This window comes from Haemaphysalis longicornis, unplaced genomic scaffold (genome assembly GCF_048455015.1).
Source record: "Haemaphysalis longicornis isolate Haplotype H1 unplaced genomic scaffold, Haemaphysalis longicornis Haplotype H1 scaffold_2, whole genome shotgun sequence".
Taxonomy (NCBI): Eukaryota; Metazoa; Arthropoda; class Arachnida; order Ixodida; family Ixodidae; genus Haemaphysalis; species Haemaphysalis longicornis.
Window position 1 is genome coordinate 100,449,000 of NW_027526295.1, and position 15,757 is coordinate 100,464,756.

Here is a 15,757-nt window from a genome sequence, read left to right on the forward strand (position 1 = left end):
TGTCTCTGGAACATTTGCTGGTTATGCTTATAAACATGAGAGAGTGTTTCCATAAAAAACTGAACCAAGAATCCTCAAGGACAAAATACAGCTTCTAGGCAACATAACCCAGAAATAAATAATGTTTAGATTCATGACCTCCTCATGAGTGGCATTCATACAGCCTCGCAAGAACATTTGAGAGATGAGATTTTTGCGGTGGCACTGTGGGAACAAAGCAATACAAGGGGGTCGGGGAGATAGCAAGAATAAGACAAGGTGTTGATCAGTCGTCATCACAAGTAGCTTGTATTTACGTGTTCGTTAGGAACCTATAAAGGCAGCAGTTCTATGATGAATTTCCATTAGGAGACAGTGCTTGCATTGTCTAGTTTGTTTTTCGTGCCCACTGTGCTTGCTGTCAAAAAGTAAAATGTTCGGATTTGAGGAAACACACATCACCATGAACTAACCAACCACTAGGTTGGCTCCTGACTTTTCATATTCCGTTATCTTCGAAAAATGGGTGAACCAAAACATGGGTAAATAAAGCAGAAGGAAGTGTACCCCCCCCCCGCCTTTTGAATTCCTTAATTATTGCTAGATGCAAATACAAATTCCGCCTTCAGGTGTTCAGAAGGTGCACATGTACACCTGAGATCTAACTAAGGGGGGGGGGTGCTCTTTAATAATTAAATAATTATGTATTTACAGATATGTCAGCGGTATTATCTCTTGCACTGTTAGGGGTTTCTGGCCATGACACACAGTTAGGGTCGGATTGGTTTCCGGAATATCAGGGAAGGAACATAGTGATTTATTTTACTACGATAGCGTCTGGAACATAACGCGTCGAAAGGAAAGAGCCTGGGTGAGAAATCGCCTTTCCGGATATTTTCAGTTTGCCATGCACGCTTCCGAGACGACGACCCTATCGTTTCAACATCAGAATCTGACGCTGTGTAACTCACACCCTTTCCTCAGATGGTAAACTCTCAGAATGCAAATTCGAGCTCAGCTTGTATTCGAATCGCAATCGAAGAAACATCGCTCCTCTCCGCAGTCGAAGGCCCCGCGCGGTCAGCCATCAGAAAGTAACCGCGCGCATAGAGGGAACCCTTTCAGCAGCCCGCACAAGGCATAGAAATGGGCTGAAATCATGATGGTAGATAGAGATAAAAAAGGGGATACAACCTTGATGCAACAACCTCGTGTGCTTGTGAAACACGAGGTTGTTGCTGACACGAGGTGTGCGCTGGGATAACCTGGCGCGTCGTAGCAGACCCAGAAACAGAAATAAAAAACCACCCTAGAAACCCGTGGTGGATGGCACAACAACCCTTGCACCCGTAATCGCACGCGTGCCACGTGGTCACTCATCCAGACAGATGTACACCGCACGGAGCAACGAAAGCTGGGCGCGGTCGCTGTGTACTTTGTGAAAATACACGCTACCAGAAAGATTCGACAGACGGCCCCAACAGTGCAGGTGTACCAACTTTGCGCCATGGCGCGAATTTTTCAACGCGCAACAGAAAACGCACCGGTACGTCAGTGACACAGCGGAGGGGAAATGAGAAAACGTACTAATACGTCAGTGACAGCGAAAGATTTAAAGCGGTCGAATACACCAAATTTAATTTCACTGTTTATGCTTCTCGGCCATGAGGAAAGCTACCGCGGTGAGTAAGTGGAGCTGACTACTCTGTAACGTACACTCGAATGCTAAAAACACACAAGCGTGTTTGCATACGTTTCCACGCAAAAACTTCATACTGTTCGATAATCATACAGGTTTTTCCTACTATATCCATCATAATATTGCCCCCAACCGTGCCTTTTGATTTGTTTACATATAGTTTTGTTAAAAGAAGCTGGCCACACCGTGCAATATTATCCCCTCTTAAGCGAACCGTCTTTTTCCCCTTTTTCCTTTGTATGCTGCAACAGCAGTGTTGTTTGATATGGAAAGGGTGTTGCTTTTCGATCCCTATCCTAGCTTTTCCTGCTTTATTGAAAATGTTCTCGATCTAAATGGATGAGTGCAAAAGAAACCCTGCGGCATTCAACTCGCCAACGCCCATCCGTGCACGTCCCTTTGCTGACTCATTCAAGGCTTGTGTTTTTTAAAGTTCACTGCGGAGCACAAGCTTGCTCCAATAAACTATATTTCTACAAAAACCCTGCATTGTCCGTGGCTACATGACAACATTCCAAAGAAAGTCTGACACACAAACCAGAACCCCTCCACAGCTTTTTCTTCAATTGCCGAGTATCCTTCTAAAATTAGGACCATCATCAAATTTGCTAGAGTAATTAAATGTCGGGGGGTGGGGGGGACGATGGCCAGTGAGACGCATTACACTACAAGAAACAAAGTGACAGAAAGGCACGCAATACACCCCTTACCCTGCTAGGTACAGGTTGCGTCTAGGGCATTGAAGTGAATTCGCCTAAATTTTATTTCTGGGTCCATGGAATTGTTTCACTCATGTAATGTAATCCATAATATCACTGTCCAGTAGAAGTCTAAAGATCTAGTTCATCTGTACTAAGCGGTAGAAGAAAAATCCCCACACACTCTTTGTGGCCACCACGCAACTACCACAGTGAACAAAGCTGACAAAGTTGTTATTAAATCATGGAGTAAAAACACTGCCCTGATAGGACAGAAAAATGATAAAGGCATCAGGAAGTTCATCACCCTCATCTGTTACTTATTTTTTTATCCCACTTCCGCAATGTTCGTATATCTTAATATCCCTAAGGTACCACAAGGATGCCACAATGGTTTTCCACGTTTTCATTTTCTCTCAGCCTTCAAAATAGAGATTCTCATGCATTTTACAGTCGTAATGAACTCCACTTACTGGTCGCACAGGACAGATCGGAACAGGAGGCAACCCATTCTTTTTGTAGCTCACAACGTACATCCTCCATATGAAACACCTGACCCTGTAAAAAAATTAAGTTCAAGTAGTAAATAAGCCGCAAAAATACAGTGTTATAACGCCGTGAAATACTCGCTCTGACGCTCTGACAGGACACGACACAATTTCTTTTTTGGTAGGTTCAAAAAAGGCACCTTCAGTTGTTTCAGGCTAAAAAATAAGTACATGCATGACAATCCTTACAAGGCTTTTAGCCATACTTTAAAAGAACAGAAGCAGCCTTACACTAAAATAATGTTACACTAAGCCCATTAAAATCCCTAGGCGGTAGAAATCTGTGGCCCCAGATTTCAACTGTACAAGCATATTCTCTGGTTCAGACGGTGCGAAAGGTGGTTAAGGCTTTTAAAATGCTCTCATATGCACATGGTGAACGTATGAGCGTGCCAATACCACCAAGGGGTAGGCAAGTTTAAATGCTGACGAAACGAAAAAACGGGATGGCGAAGGAGCACAGGGCCAAGCCCACACCGTGTTTGATCTTTTTCGCACCGTGATTGTACCCCAATCACAAGTAAGAATCAGCATGTTGAACCCATGCTCTACACGTTACAGTTAACACAGTTTATGCGAGCCAGCTACAAATAACGTGAAACCACACAAAGCATTTCTGTCCGATCATGAAAGTGCTGGATGGGCTTAGGAAGGTGGGAAAATTTGTTGCATTTAAACAGGGAAAGCTTCCCTGTGACTGCACCAGCAATGCAGGCTGGAAGAGTATGTTTTCATGCTGCGACGTCTAATTAAACATCCGGTCAAATGTTCACTGCCTAAAGAACTTCAGTGCATACGGTACTACTTATTAAGTTGCAAGCAATGCTCAAATGTTCAAAATTCAATGTATGTACAACTCTCACCTATTATAACTACAAATTTAATGCAGCATCCTTGCGTTTCCTTGCCCGTAAAGGAGAACTCGCTGTCAGAACTATGCTGAGCTGCCTATGTGCTGTAAAAAGTATAGGCACGTTGCAGCGGACAGAGGCCGCTGTGAGCTCAGCACTTTTCATATTAAAGTTGTCTGTAGCGCACGCTAGGGCATCGGTAAAGGAGTTGCGATTCCTTAACACATTATCGCTCACTCCCTGCAGCATGCCGTGCCAACTATCTATAGGGTTCACACTGAAACACGGTGTACAGAACGACGGCCGCGACGAGTGCATAGGTTCCTCCGTGCCATTTGTTTTATCTGCAATCTGACTGGTCGGCTACAATATCAACAGCTGACGCATTTTCGTCTGCACCACTTAAACTGTTCGTTCTTCCCGGCCTTGTTATCATGACATTATCTTAAATGCCTTTTTTGTGTGGGTCCCCGTGCGTGACTGGTGACTATCCCGGCTGTTTCTGTCTAGGACAGGGCGCCGACACTTAAGTTATATGAAAGCTACGAACCGAGCCCGTGATATGCGTGGCATATTTCCTACAACAAATGAAATATAAAAAACGGCGCTGCTGCTGGCAAGGCAAACATGAGCGCAACGTGCCTATACTGCGGGTAAACTGCCTCCACAAAAAAAAAAGAAATCGGGGAGTGGGCACCTTGTTTTACAACTATTCACGCAGTTTTCTTTCTTTTTTTTTCCATGCAACAAGCTTTATCGGCCAAATCAACCGAAGCGGCGACCGCTAGGTTGTAAGCATGATAACATTCTCGTTGCCGGCAACTGCAAGGGGTCGATCACTCCCACAGCATAATGCCCGCCGCTTCTAGAAAACCATTCATGTGACCGCGCCGGCGCAGCCGGTAATTTACGACAAAAAAAGCGGGACGAGCAGAACACCAAGCAAAATACTAAACACGTTTAACAAAACGGCGCTGCGGCAACACTGACGAAAATTTTAACATGCATCACAATAAACAATCACTTACGGCAGAACACGAAGCAATTTTCACACGTCGCGCTGACAGCCTGGAACTTGCAGTAGAGGCTCTTGATTCAAGCAGGCACACACAACTTGTCAGGTAGTTTTGTCAAATGGCGACCTCGATGTGCGTCTGCTACCGCAGCGCAGTACGGTGACGACAAAGGCGCTTTGCCAGCACTCACGACGTTTCAGGTGGCACAACAGCACTAACAGGTAATATTACGGTAATAGATGCACGTAGCAATTCACGTAACACCAGCAAATCGAAATCAAACCACTGAAACCATGAACAGCTAACCAGCCACGTTTCTTTTGCACACCGTACTGACTGCATATACGCTAGTCTATACTAGACTTATTACTACAGTCGGCTTTATAGAAGGTATTCTATGATCGCCCTTGAATCAAACTAGGCAGACGCTATTATATTATTTTGTTAAAGTTGATAATAGCAACCATATATACATAACGGCAGTATATATTCTAATAGCGAGCAACGTCTTTTGTTGTCGTAAGTTGCTGTTACGAAAAAGCAAATAAAAATCGATTAAGATAGTTATTATCATCGTCATCTACACCATGAGTGACTGTTTTGTGTTTTGTTCTGCGTACAAGCATACACTTCTTTATTTTTCCTAAGCAGAAGGGGGCGCATAAAAAAATTATTCCCCGCACAACCATCACGTGCTCCTTTCTTCCCGTTCAATGGCAGCAATAAACGTTTTTCCTGCTTCTCCTCCTCCCCACAGAAATACGCACACACACACACACACACACACACACACACACACACACACACACACACACACGCACACACACACACGAGCACACGCACGTCACAAAAGCACCGTGCGTCAAGTTATTTACGCAGGCAAACAGTACACTAAAACTGAGGCTTAGCAAGGCTGTGCACTCTGATATATTTCAACCTACGTTTACTCGTCGCTCGCTTTCTGCTTCTATGCCGTTGAGGATTAATTCTCGCTCACTGATCCAAAGGGCCATGGTTCGAATCAAGCCAGATGAACCCTTTTATTTTCAATCGGTGTTTGAATTGAGGTTTTCTTCCCTTAGGTTGCATTTTGATGTTTTAAATTATTGCTCTCCTCTGGCTGTGTCCCTTGCTTTTTCTGCCACAACATTTTTCTACAACAAGCTCTACCCCGATAAACAGTACATGGCTTCAGCATTTCGCTGCAAGGATAAGCTATTTTACAATGACCTTGAAGGAAAACACAAAGACTAGGGCAATCGGAAGACACATTTTAGGTTGTTTTTGTTTTCATTGCTTTGTTTTCTATTCAGCTTTTTGTTTGTTGCTTTTTCTGCTTTATATATTCTTCTCCATCCCATTTTTTCGTAGGAAGAGAGAGGAGGCACTTCGAATACCCTCGCTCAATATGTATACTGCTTGCGCCACTGTTTCGAACAAACGTCCCAGTTGGCAATATTAATTCTACGAACTTAATACACCTCACTAGCACGAAATAACATATACAGTGCTGCAACAATTTCCACAAGTCATCGGAATTGTTTTTTACCATCTCTAGACAAGCTAAAAAACTTAACCTTTCGGGTATCATTAAGGCTTACATGCTCGACTTCATATTTGCTTCTGTAAACACAACAGGATTGCTTAGTTTACGGTACTTCAGAAAAAAGAATGTAAGGCAACAAATAGTTCTATCTTCCACCCAATGTCCTAGAGACAACACAAAAGACATAAGTCAGTCTTTTGACTTTATTTTGCCTTCAGTACACCCATGGGCGACAGCATTACGGCACACAGGAAAAGAATTAATACAGCAAATTTAAGTTCTACTTTCCACCCAATGTTCTAGAGGCAACACAGAGGAAATAGGCCAAATTCTTTTTACTTCAATTTGCCTTGAGTACACACATGGGCAATAGCATTGCGGAACTCGGAAAGAGAAGAAAGCCAGTCAGTATTAAATTTTTATACTTTTCGTCAGTAATAAAATCTTCGTATAGCGATTTAAACTTCCTTTTCACCCTAGTACATATAAAGGTAAAATACCATGGCTGTTTGTCCGGCAGTCTATTGAAATTACACAGCCTGCTGATGCCCTAGAGGTAACACAAAGGAAAAGTCAAAAGAAAGGCCACATAGTCCACATGCAAGAGACACAAAGTAAACAGACAGGAAAAATTCATTTTCATGACCGCACGAGCAAGTGTATCCAGGAAAAGTAAACTCCGAGAGTTTTCCTATTTACCAATGCTACAGAACAAGCAGCTGCCTGTTTCCGTCGCGATTCCGGCCGAAAAGCACAACCAGAACAAGACTAGCCGTGTTTCCTACCGCTAGCTTGTTCGAAGCTTTCGAGTGAACGCCGCTTTTCTCCTTCAAGACAGAAATAAAACGACTACTTTTGTATTGCGAACCCTTGGCTCTGTGCCTTCTCGCAATTGTTTTCATTAGGTTATAACACAGGACTAATGATTGCCATGGGGCAAAGGGTGAGTGCGCCGCTACTGCGCAGTTACAAACAAGCAAAAACCACATCTTCCGAGTCTTCTCAATAACTCTCACAGTTCAACTTGAACCGGGTCACCGGTTGCGTGCGCGCAAAGAATAGGTAGTTTTAGAATAGGGGAAGTCGGCGCTGGGGGCCCCCACGAAGTTAGGGGAAGCCGAACGCAACGCGCTCGCGCGCGCTGAGTTTTACAAGAGGGGCGTCCCTAAACAGCCCGCTACTGGCTCGCGTTGGTCGGGTCGGCTCAAGTGATGGAAACTTCAGGCTTAGCATCGTGGCGGATATCGCCGCTATTTGTGCAACTGCAAACGACTCTCCCTAACACAACTTTTCACCACACATCATCCGCTTTCTCGCATGTGGAAATAATTGTGGTTTGAGCGTTTGGTGACCAAGACATCTGCGTAGCGTGTTTCAACGCTTCCGCGCAGGTAGCGCCATCTTTCGCCCTGTGGCCGCACCGCGCGCCGCGATGCCCAATCGGCGCCGAACATCCGCGGCCGGTAAGCATAGGCTTAGCATCGCGGCAGATATCTGATCCCCGCATTTAAAATCAGCGCTCATAACAATCCCTAGCACTATGTTTCACCACAGTAATATCTACTTTCTCGCATGTGGAACTTCTTTTCGGCCATCAGATTGATAGGAAGAGTGGCGACAAGCTGCTGCTACCGTGGTCTGCAGTTGTTCGAGCCGCTTAACGGGCTGAGCGGGCAGGCGCGGCCAACGTGATCGCGGACCGTTTCAGAGGGCAGAAAACACTCCACGATTGCCTGCTTTATCCATTTCTTGCGAAGAACGCGCGGAATCTGTAAACTCAGCTCAGCGGTCGTAGTTGATTGGGTGGATCGGGAAACGAGCCGCAGGTTTCGCTTCAACCATGGTCACAGGCAGTCTCGCTGGCTACGAGAACGGCGCAAGAACACAAGCTCCCGCTTTTGGGCGCCCGCTATTTCGGTAAAATAGTGTGCGTACTAAACGCAAACCCCAACGACGGCTTGGGTTCTGCGCACGCGCATTACGGCGCTCCAAACCGCTTGGGGACCCCAAAGCGTTGGGAACCTCTATTCTAAAACTCCCTATTGATGCATCAAATACACAATCATGCGAACAACCCATCATCGTCATCAGTCTTTTTATGTCCGCTGCAGGACGAAGGCCTCTCCCAAATTTACATTCCCTTCTACGCTGTGTTTGTGAAGTGCATTCTTTTTCCACAAATGTTCTTACTCCTTCTTAAAATCGGATTCCGTGCCTGCAGCTGTTCCGTTTACCGTCCGTTGGTAAACGCAAGCTATGCCCCCGTAATGAGAGCGGCATAATTCCCATTTAAGCGCTAAGTGCATATACCTCTCAAGCAAGTGCAGTGGCTTTCTTCATCAAAGTTATCGCAGTATATTTCCTGGGCGGAAAGAAATCCCCGATTGCGTGTATTCTACGAACCTGGCAAAAGAGAGTACGAGATTTCTTTCTGGTTAACAAATGCGCATATGCGACGCAACTTTTCCTTGCGTCTCGACGAACGGTACTATGAATGATAAAATAAGTGTAGACGAAAAGAATCGCCAGTCCCAGAGAAACGCGCCAACCGCAGCTAGACATAAACAGCGTAGCGTGCCCGCGACCGCGTTACTTCCTCATACGAACAGAGGTTTTCCTCGAAGTAACGGACTCGGTTATCCCTGAGACGCTACGGAGACCTGAACACCGGTCGGCTGAACAGCATGTTCAGGAGTGCCCCGTGCAGGTGAGTCCACATACTGCGTTAAAGTTCTTTGTTCAGCCAGTTCCGATTTTTGAAATGAGGAGCTGCACCCCACAGTATTTTCATCAAGAAAATTGTGCACCGTAACATTTCCAACGTCGAAAAAACAACAGGCTGAAAACTAGCGTTTTTATCTAGGCCAATTTTTTTTTAAACACGGAAATATGTATTTTTGCTAGTATAACTCTTGATGTGTGAGCGTTTAACTGCATACGAAATGATTATCATAAGTGGCGGAAGGGGAATACTTTCCCAATAACGCATTTATGTATTGTTTTCAAGAAGACATAAGTGCACCGGGTGTATAGCGCTTGTTTCAGACGGAGGTAATGAATGATTATATGGCTTTTATTTGTGTGTACCAGCAATGATTCGGTGTGTGACAGTGAAGCCAACTTTAACCAGACTCATTTTGTACTGGAGGGACATTATTATTCGCATTTATATAACAACCCTCACCCAGATATTTCTTTCTAGGTGAGGTGACGCAAGCCCATTTTATTGTGTGGAGTGAAAGTTCTATCCGTATATTATATTTTATTATGTTATCTATCATGCCAATTATTTGGCATCAACATCAGCAAATGGCTATCTACGACTATGTAAGACATATGAAGGTTCGATTCCGTTTCAACAGCAAGGATCTCAAGCTCCCGCTGTTTTCTTTCTCGTTAAGGCGTATTGAACAAGCCGATCCCCATAGTGAATGCACACGGAATACTTCAGACACCCGAGGGACGCAGGGAGGGGGGTTGTAATTGAAGTGCGCAAAATTTTTACATGCAGCTTTATTTAGTTTTTGTCGCTCCAACAGATAAATAAAAAGATGAGGCACGACATCATGCTCAGTACACCAGGGCCTTAGTGACTGAGCCGCCCACTTCCTTATACACATATTCAGCGCATATCAAGGACCTGCATACCTACGACCCTTTTTCAAAAAAAAAAACTCAAAAAGTAAGCAAGATTGCTGCAGTGCTTTCTTCTGTTACCGAGCTCACGTGACAGTGGACCTCGTGAGGAGCGCCCGGCGTCAACCAGGTCCGCGGGTTCTATCACGTGCTAACGTGCCCCGCTGTGGGAGAGATTAGAAAGCCTGCGAACAAAACGATCCGGGCCTGCCAGTCATGGAGAACGTTCAGTTGCAAGCTCGAAAATCCAGAAGGTGCAACAGCCAGGATTGAGATGAAGGGAGAGAGGCCGCCATCTCTGCCATTTCTCCGGCTTTACGCCATTAGTGCAAGTTGAGCCAATGTTTTTCCTTAAGGCGTTTGATGTGACTTTGCTTATCATCATCATCGCTTTGTCAAACCCATTGTGCGAATTTGGCTTTGCTGCATGTGCTTTACTTGGACGCCGACGCCATCAGTAGAGCATCGAAAGCTTCGCTTTAATAAACATTTTAGAGGTTACCAACTGCTAAATACCGAAGCGCTTAACTCGAGTGAATTTAGCCTAATAAGCTGTATGTAAGGGCGAGGCCGTATTTCCTAGTGAACGTTCGCTTGCAAAGAAAGATACGCGAACAGAGATGAGGCCCACGGCCCAATGCGCATGAATGGTATAGATATAGAAAAATAATTGTATTTGCTGATGTTTCTGTTGTTATCAATGACCCCATGCTACTCCCAAGACCGCTACTAGCAGTGCTTGCGTATTAGGACGGGAATAAAAACACTTGCGAAGCACCGGGCATATACATATATCTATCAGTATTTACCTTCACAATTACGCAATAGGCAACTCTACTATACACTTTGCACCGTGGTGGGCACACTAGAACTACAGTAATACTTTACTTTCCCTTTTTATATTCTACGAATTCAGACCCGTCTACAATAAACGCTTTCTAGCACTTACGGGCGTGACATTTTGCTTCGCTTTACCGTGCATGGTGTTAGTTTTCCCGTGCCGCAAGTTGACCTGTTTAGCAACCCATGCAGTGTTTATTTTCGGATCGAAAGATAGCAAACAAAAAAATTACGGTGCCAGTTTTCCATCATGCCGCGTCCATGTTAATTAAGGTAATTGTTGTCGTCGCCTGTAAGTATTTCCTGCCATTCGTAATTACTTTTTCACTTTACTAACACAACACGTTGTTAATAAAGAATTTATTCCGGTGTTGACAACGATAGGCAAAAAGGCCACCCTGCTTTCCAACCACTATGAACCTGCTGCAAAGCACGATCTTCTGCTCTGCGGTCATCGTTGTCTTCGCAAGGTTGTGTGGGGCCTTAGGGGAGCTACCAGAAAGGCAATTGTACTTGTCCCCTTTTCAAGATGCCTGGAAGGTAAACAAATTACTGACGCTGTTATGTTGTCTGCGCGTAGTGGACAATTAATTTGCAGGACAAATAAATAAATAAACGGAAGGCAAATCTTTTCGCTTGAGGCATTGTGTCTCAAGGATTGTACCAAGAGTAATGAGCAGATACCATAGCGATATCGGGCCATTTATTCATCATTTATGTCAATCATTTATGTCAATCTCGAATAACAGCTTTTACTAGCTCATTCGAGAGAAAAAAATCGCAGCAGATAAATAAGCCCGAACAAATGCGCTGATCCCAGCTCTGTCGTTTGCGCCCTTGTACGAATTGTCTCATCTTCACGTTGTTCTCTTAACTATCATATAACAACGATGCACGGCCACGTTATAAAAAACCCCCTTTCTGTTGACGTCGTTCGTTTCTTTTTCTGCTTTTATAGGTGTTAAAATGTTAACCAAAGTAGGTCCGGTGTCAAACAAGTAATGCAGCATCGTACGTAATGTCTATTGCTATCGAGCAGCCGTTGGAGAAAGCGGTGCAAGTTGTAACGACGTTGGCTGTGAATTCACTCTCTTCCGGCTCTTTTGAGTTCGAACAAACTGGAATGCATCCAGAAGTTTTCATTGGTGAAACGTTTAAGAGAATATGCACTAAAATAAATGTAATTGTTAGGCATTTTGTGAAAGCCATAGCATCTCTTGCTGTAATAGGCGCATTTTGTGCAGTTAGAGCTAACAGATGCCGTTCTAGCAGCGAAATGACCGAGCGTCCGCAGCGACCGAAACTCTGACCGACAAAGAAATCACTACAGCGAAAACGACGGACGGAGAAGCTGCAATTTCATAATAACGTTGTTTTCATTGGGTTCTTCTTACACCACTAGCGAGAGTTCCTTTCACTATCATTCGTCTTTGTTCCGCATGTAGTACGCGGATTATTGACGATTTTTTTTCTTGCGCTCTACCCTTCACCCTCTAACTAATCACTTGTTTACCCGCACACCAGCCATCTCGCCTCCTCCCATCTCCCTCCTTCTCCGGCTATTCTCTCCCAAAATTCTCTCTCTCACTCACTCTCTCTCTCCCTTCTGGTACCGACCTTGGCGGCTCCCAACAAAATCCCGCCGATTTCACAGACGAGGCACTTACACTTCAAAGAAGAAAGACGCTGGTGTTGCATGGAATACCCAATCTTGAAAAAAACGGGCCGATTTCTCCCAAGTGTTCGAAGGACCTGTGCAGCCTAATTTTTTGTTCGAAGCAGCCACCACAATAAGCTCTCCGACATAAATAATTTACAGGTAGGATCAAAAACAAACGGCCACACTACGCCAATTTCGCTCGGCTCTAGGCTAGATGGTTTGTGTACACTGTGCCTTTGCTTTTGTCATCAGAAATATAAGTAGCGCTACTGAAGGGGCCAGTTTGAGCTCGCAAAAAATCCCGGCCCTGCATGTTTAATGGCAGTTAATCTTGAGTTGTAATTCCACTTTAAAATTTCAGGATTTTTCCCTCGCATGAAATAGATGTTGTTTCCTACCTCCATTTAAAAAAATAGCTTGTCTGAAAATCATTGGTTTTTTGTTTTATTTAGTCAGGTGTTAAGACATTACTACACCATTTATTATTTTTACAGAATCGGAGCGCACCAAACCTGTTTTACTTCATTCAGCCTGTATTCAAACCATACATCAGCGATAAGGACCAACTAAATCCGATTGTGCTTGACAACAGAGGTTAATTTTCCTGTCATTAAACACGCCTCAAACCTAATTTCTGAACAATTGTTGGTAATCTTTAGCGTACTCAGCTTGGCAACATAGACATAATTTTCTCCCTTTAACCACACCTCGAAACTAACTCGTGGACTAGTGGTAGTTTTGTCGCACGCAACTTAGCTCACTTAGATATGTTTACTGCTGTAAAGAAAATCATGTTTTTGTAAGCTTTCTCGCTACAAAATTGGGTCCTGTGTTTATGCGCTGGCATAAAGAAACGTATTTTCATTTTACCTCTGTCCTCGCGGCCGCGTAATCGGAATGTCGCACAGTTTGAATATCGGAGTCAGTGTGGCCTTTATGTAACCACCGCTTTATCAAATAAGCCCCCATGTGGGTTGCGTAGCGCGTTGCCTGGAGGGCTCACAGCCGTCTTAAGTCCTGTTTTCCGCCCGGACGGCTGCCAGAACCGGGGACACGTTCGGCAGTGACAGCCTGTGTATGATATTTGAGCGCTCCTGAAGCAAGTGCATTTTGCCCGATACCACATCCTTTCACGATGGAAACAGTGAAGGATCACGTGGTGAGAGTATCTGTTGGCCCATACTTGATTATTTGTCCACTAATAAAGCACCCCTTTCAGAGTTTTCTTCAAAATTCGACGTTCGTACTCTACCAGCGTTCGTTCGAACACGACCCCGTCCACAACTGGAATGGCCGGTGCATCCACGGACAAGTGGAGGAGTGGGACCACGAAAAGAAAATAGTGTCGTCAACAGTGCGGTACTGGGATAACGTTGACGAAAGATTGTGAGTAACGTAACGTGCGAATAACAGCTTGTTTAGAGAGCCTCATTGTTGCAAAGTGTGCGGTGTGGGGCCAGAACCACTGACACAGCAACCCGTCGCAAAACGTAGTCGTAAAAAGACAGTACCGGAGCATTACTTCGCAGAGCTGAAAATCACCCGCATGGCCCTTGCAATTCAAATATTGCCGACTTCGTAAGAGCTCCTGCCAATGGTTCCATTTTATATCCTTGTGCGGAGTTACAGCTGCAACTATACTCGATCACAACTTTCAGTGTCTGGAGACCTGTAGCTGTAAGTTCTTCATCAAAAAGGCGTTGGATATTTAAAAAATGTTTGCGGCTCACGTTCCAGCCAACATTTCAACGCCATTTGTCGACTGGGGTGCCAATATCCAGGTAAGCAGGTAAGGGATGGAGGACGTATGAGCCTCAACCCCTACAAGTCGCGAACTGCATTGCAACCAGTGACGGGTGGAGCAACTAAATTAAAAGTGGAGACCTCATCAAACAGGAGTAATCTCAGTGAACTGCACCAAGCGCTTCACAAGTCTTTGAAGTAATACTGAAACTGTGTTACGCAATATCTCACTCCGAATAGCACCATGGGTGGAAACTTCGTGCGGCGGGTCAACAATTTGAGGGTATGTAAAAGCAAAAATCATAAAGGTAGACCGGAACCGCCATCTACAGTGTGCAAAACGATTGTCTACAACACTCGAGCGGCCTGCTGCTCGCTGCACCAGGACATCTCTTGACAGCGCCTGGTTTGAGACTTGAAGCACCTGAATATGCGGGGCACGATATACACAGTTGCCGTCTCTTTTTTCGCTTCGCCGATCACTTTTCTTCGGCAGGTACTTTCGCCGTAAGAAACGCAGTCTGCGGTTTCGTGCCGGGAGACCAAATATAAAATAACCCGCCTCAGCGCACGCTGCGCTGCACAAATTCTTTGAGTGCATTGTTTTTGCTGGGCAGCCTATAGTTGCGTCATCATTCAGCCAATCCAGTGCACGTGGATTTGCGTGCTACAAGTTTCAGCGTATATCGTTACAAGTCTATGCTTGAAATGTCTTCGATCGGAGAGGCCTCCGCACCCTTTCTCTCACGCCTTTCCCCAGCCACGAGCAGTGGGCAGGAATGCTAGGAAGCACGGACCCGTACGAGCAGCTTCGGCTAGTCGAAATGGCCCGCAAGGCAGCGGCCACCCAAGGATATCTCGACAAAGAAAACTCCGATCGCCATGGGTCTAGAAATCTAACCAATCTTTGGTGCAAATGAAGCTTACTCTTCCTGCTGCAGCTCCTTATTTTCTGCTCCTTTTCTGTCAATCTATTTAACGTACGTGGCTACATGCATACTGCACGGACAGCCGTCTTTATTGCATAAATTAATAAACTGAATGGTTCACATATAACGCGGTCGGTCAATGATCAATGTAGTTTTACTCTCAATAGTATCGTGGTATATGAAGCAAAGAAGTCATAAAGTTTGTCTGCACAGAAGAATTTAATGACAGGGGATGCCAACATTCGCCAAATAATTCAATCGAGCACTAAGCGCATCCTAGTGAGCAGCTGACAGCGACAATGTGGCTTCTTATGTAAAGTTAGTGTGTTTTAACAGCAGAGGTGGTTAAGATACCTCCAAGGAACAGGCAAAATACCAGAAAATGCCCAGCGCACGTGACTGAGAGCCTCGTGACGTTCCTTGTAACGTGACACGCACTCAAGTGAGAGATTCGACCGGAATCGGGCATAAGTAGGGCTAATGCGCCCGCTACACAAAACTGTAAATTATAAAGATAAGCACTTGAATGAAGAACGGCCATATAATCACAAGCGAAAATTTATTGCGCCGTGAATGAACAGAAACACGTGCGCTACCTGTCGTCTGCTCTTG

At 44.8% G+C, this 15,757-nt stretch overlaps 1 protein-coding gene across 3 annotated transcripts in view; it reads left to right on the top strand.

Moving 5' to 3' along the window:
• Positions 1-8,887: 8,887 nt before the first annotated feature.
• Positions 8,888-15,757, top strand: part of LOC144169061 (uncharacterized) — a 39,390-nt gene continuing 32,520 nt past the window's right edge. For 2 of the 3 annotated variants that reach the window (XM_077698060.1, XM_077698059.1), the window contains exons 1-3: positions 8,889-9,044; positions 11,198-11,353; positions 13,693-13,859. In XM_077698060.1, coding sequence (XP_077554186.1) covers positions 11,228-11,353; positions 13,693-13,859 — 293 coding nt within the window. In that variant the 5' untranslated portion in view covers positions 8,889-9,044; positions 11,198-11,227. Of the gene's footprint in view, positions 9,045-11,197; positions 11,354-13,692; positions 13,860-15,757 lie in introns of all 3 variants that reach the window. The other variant, XM_077698058.1, reaches the window with a different exon arrangement.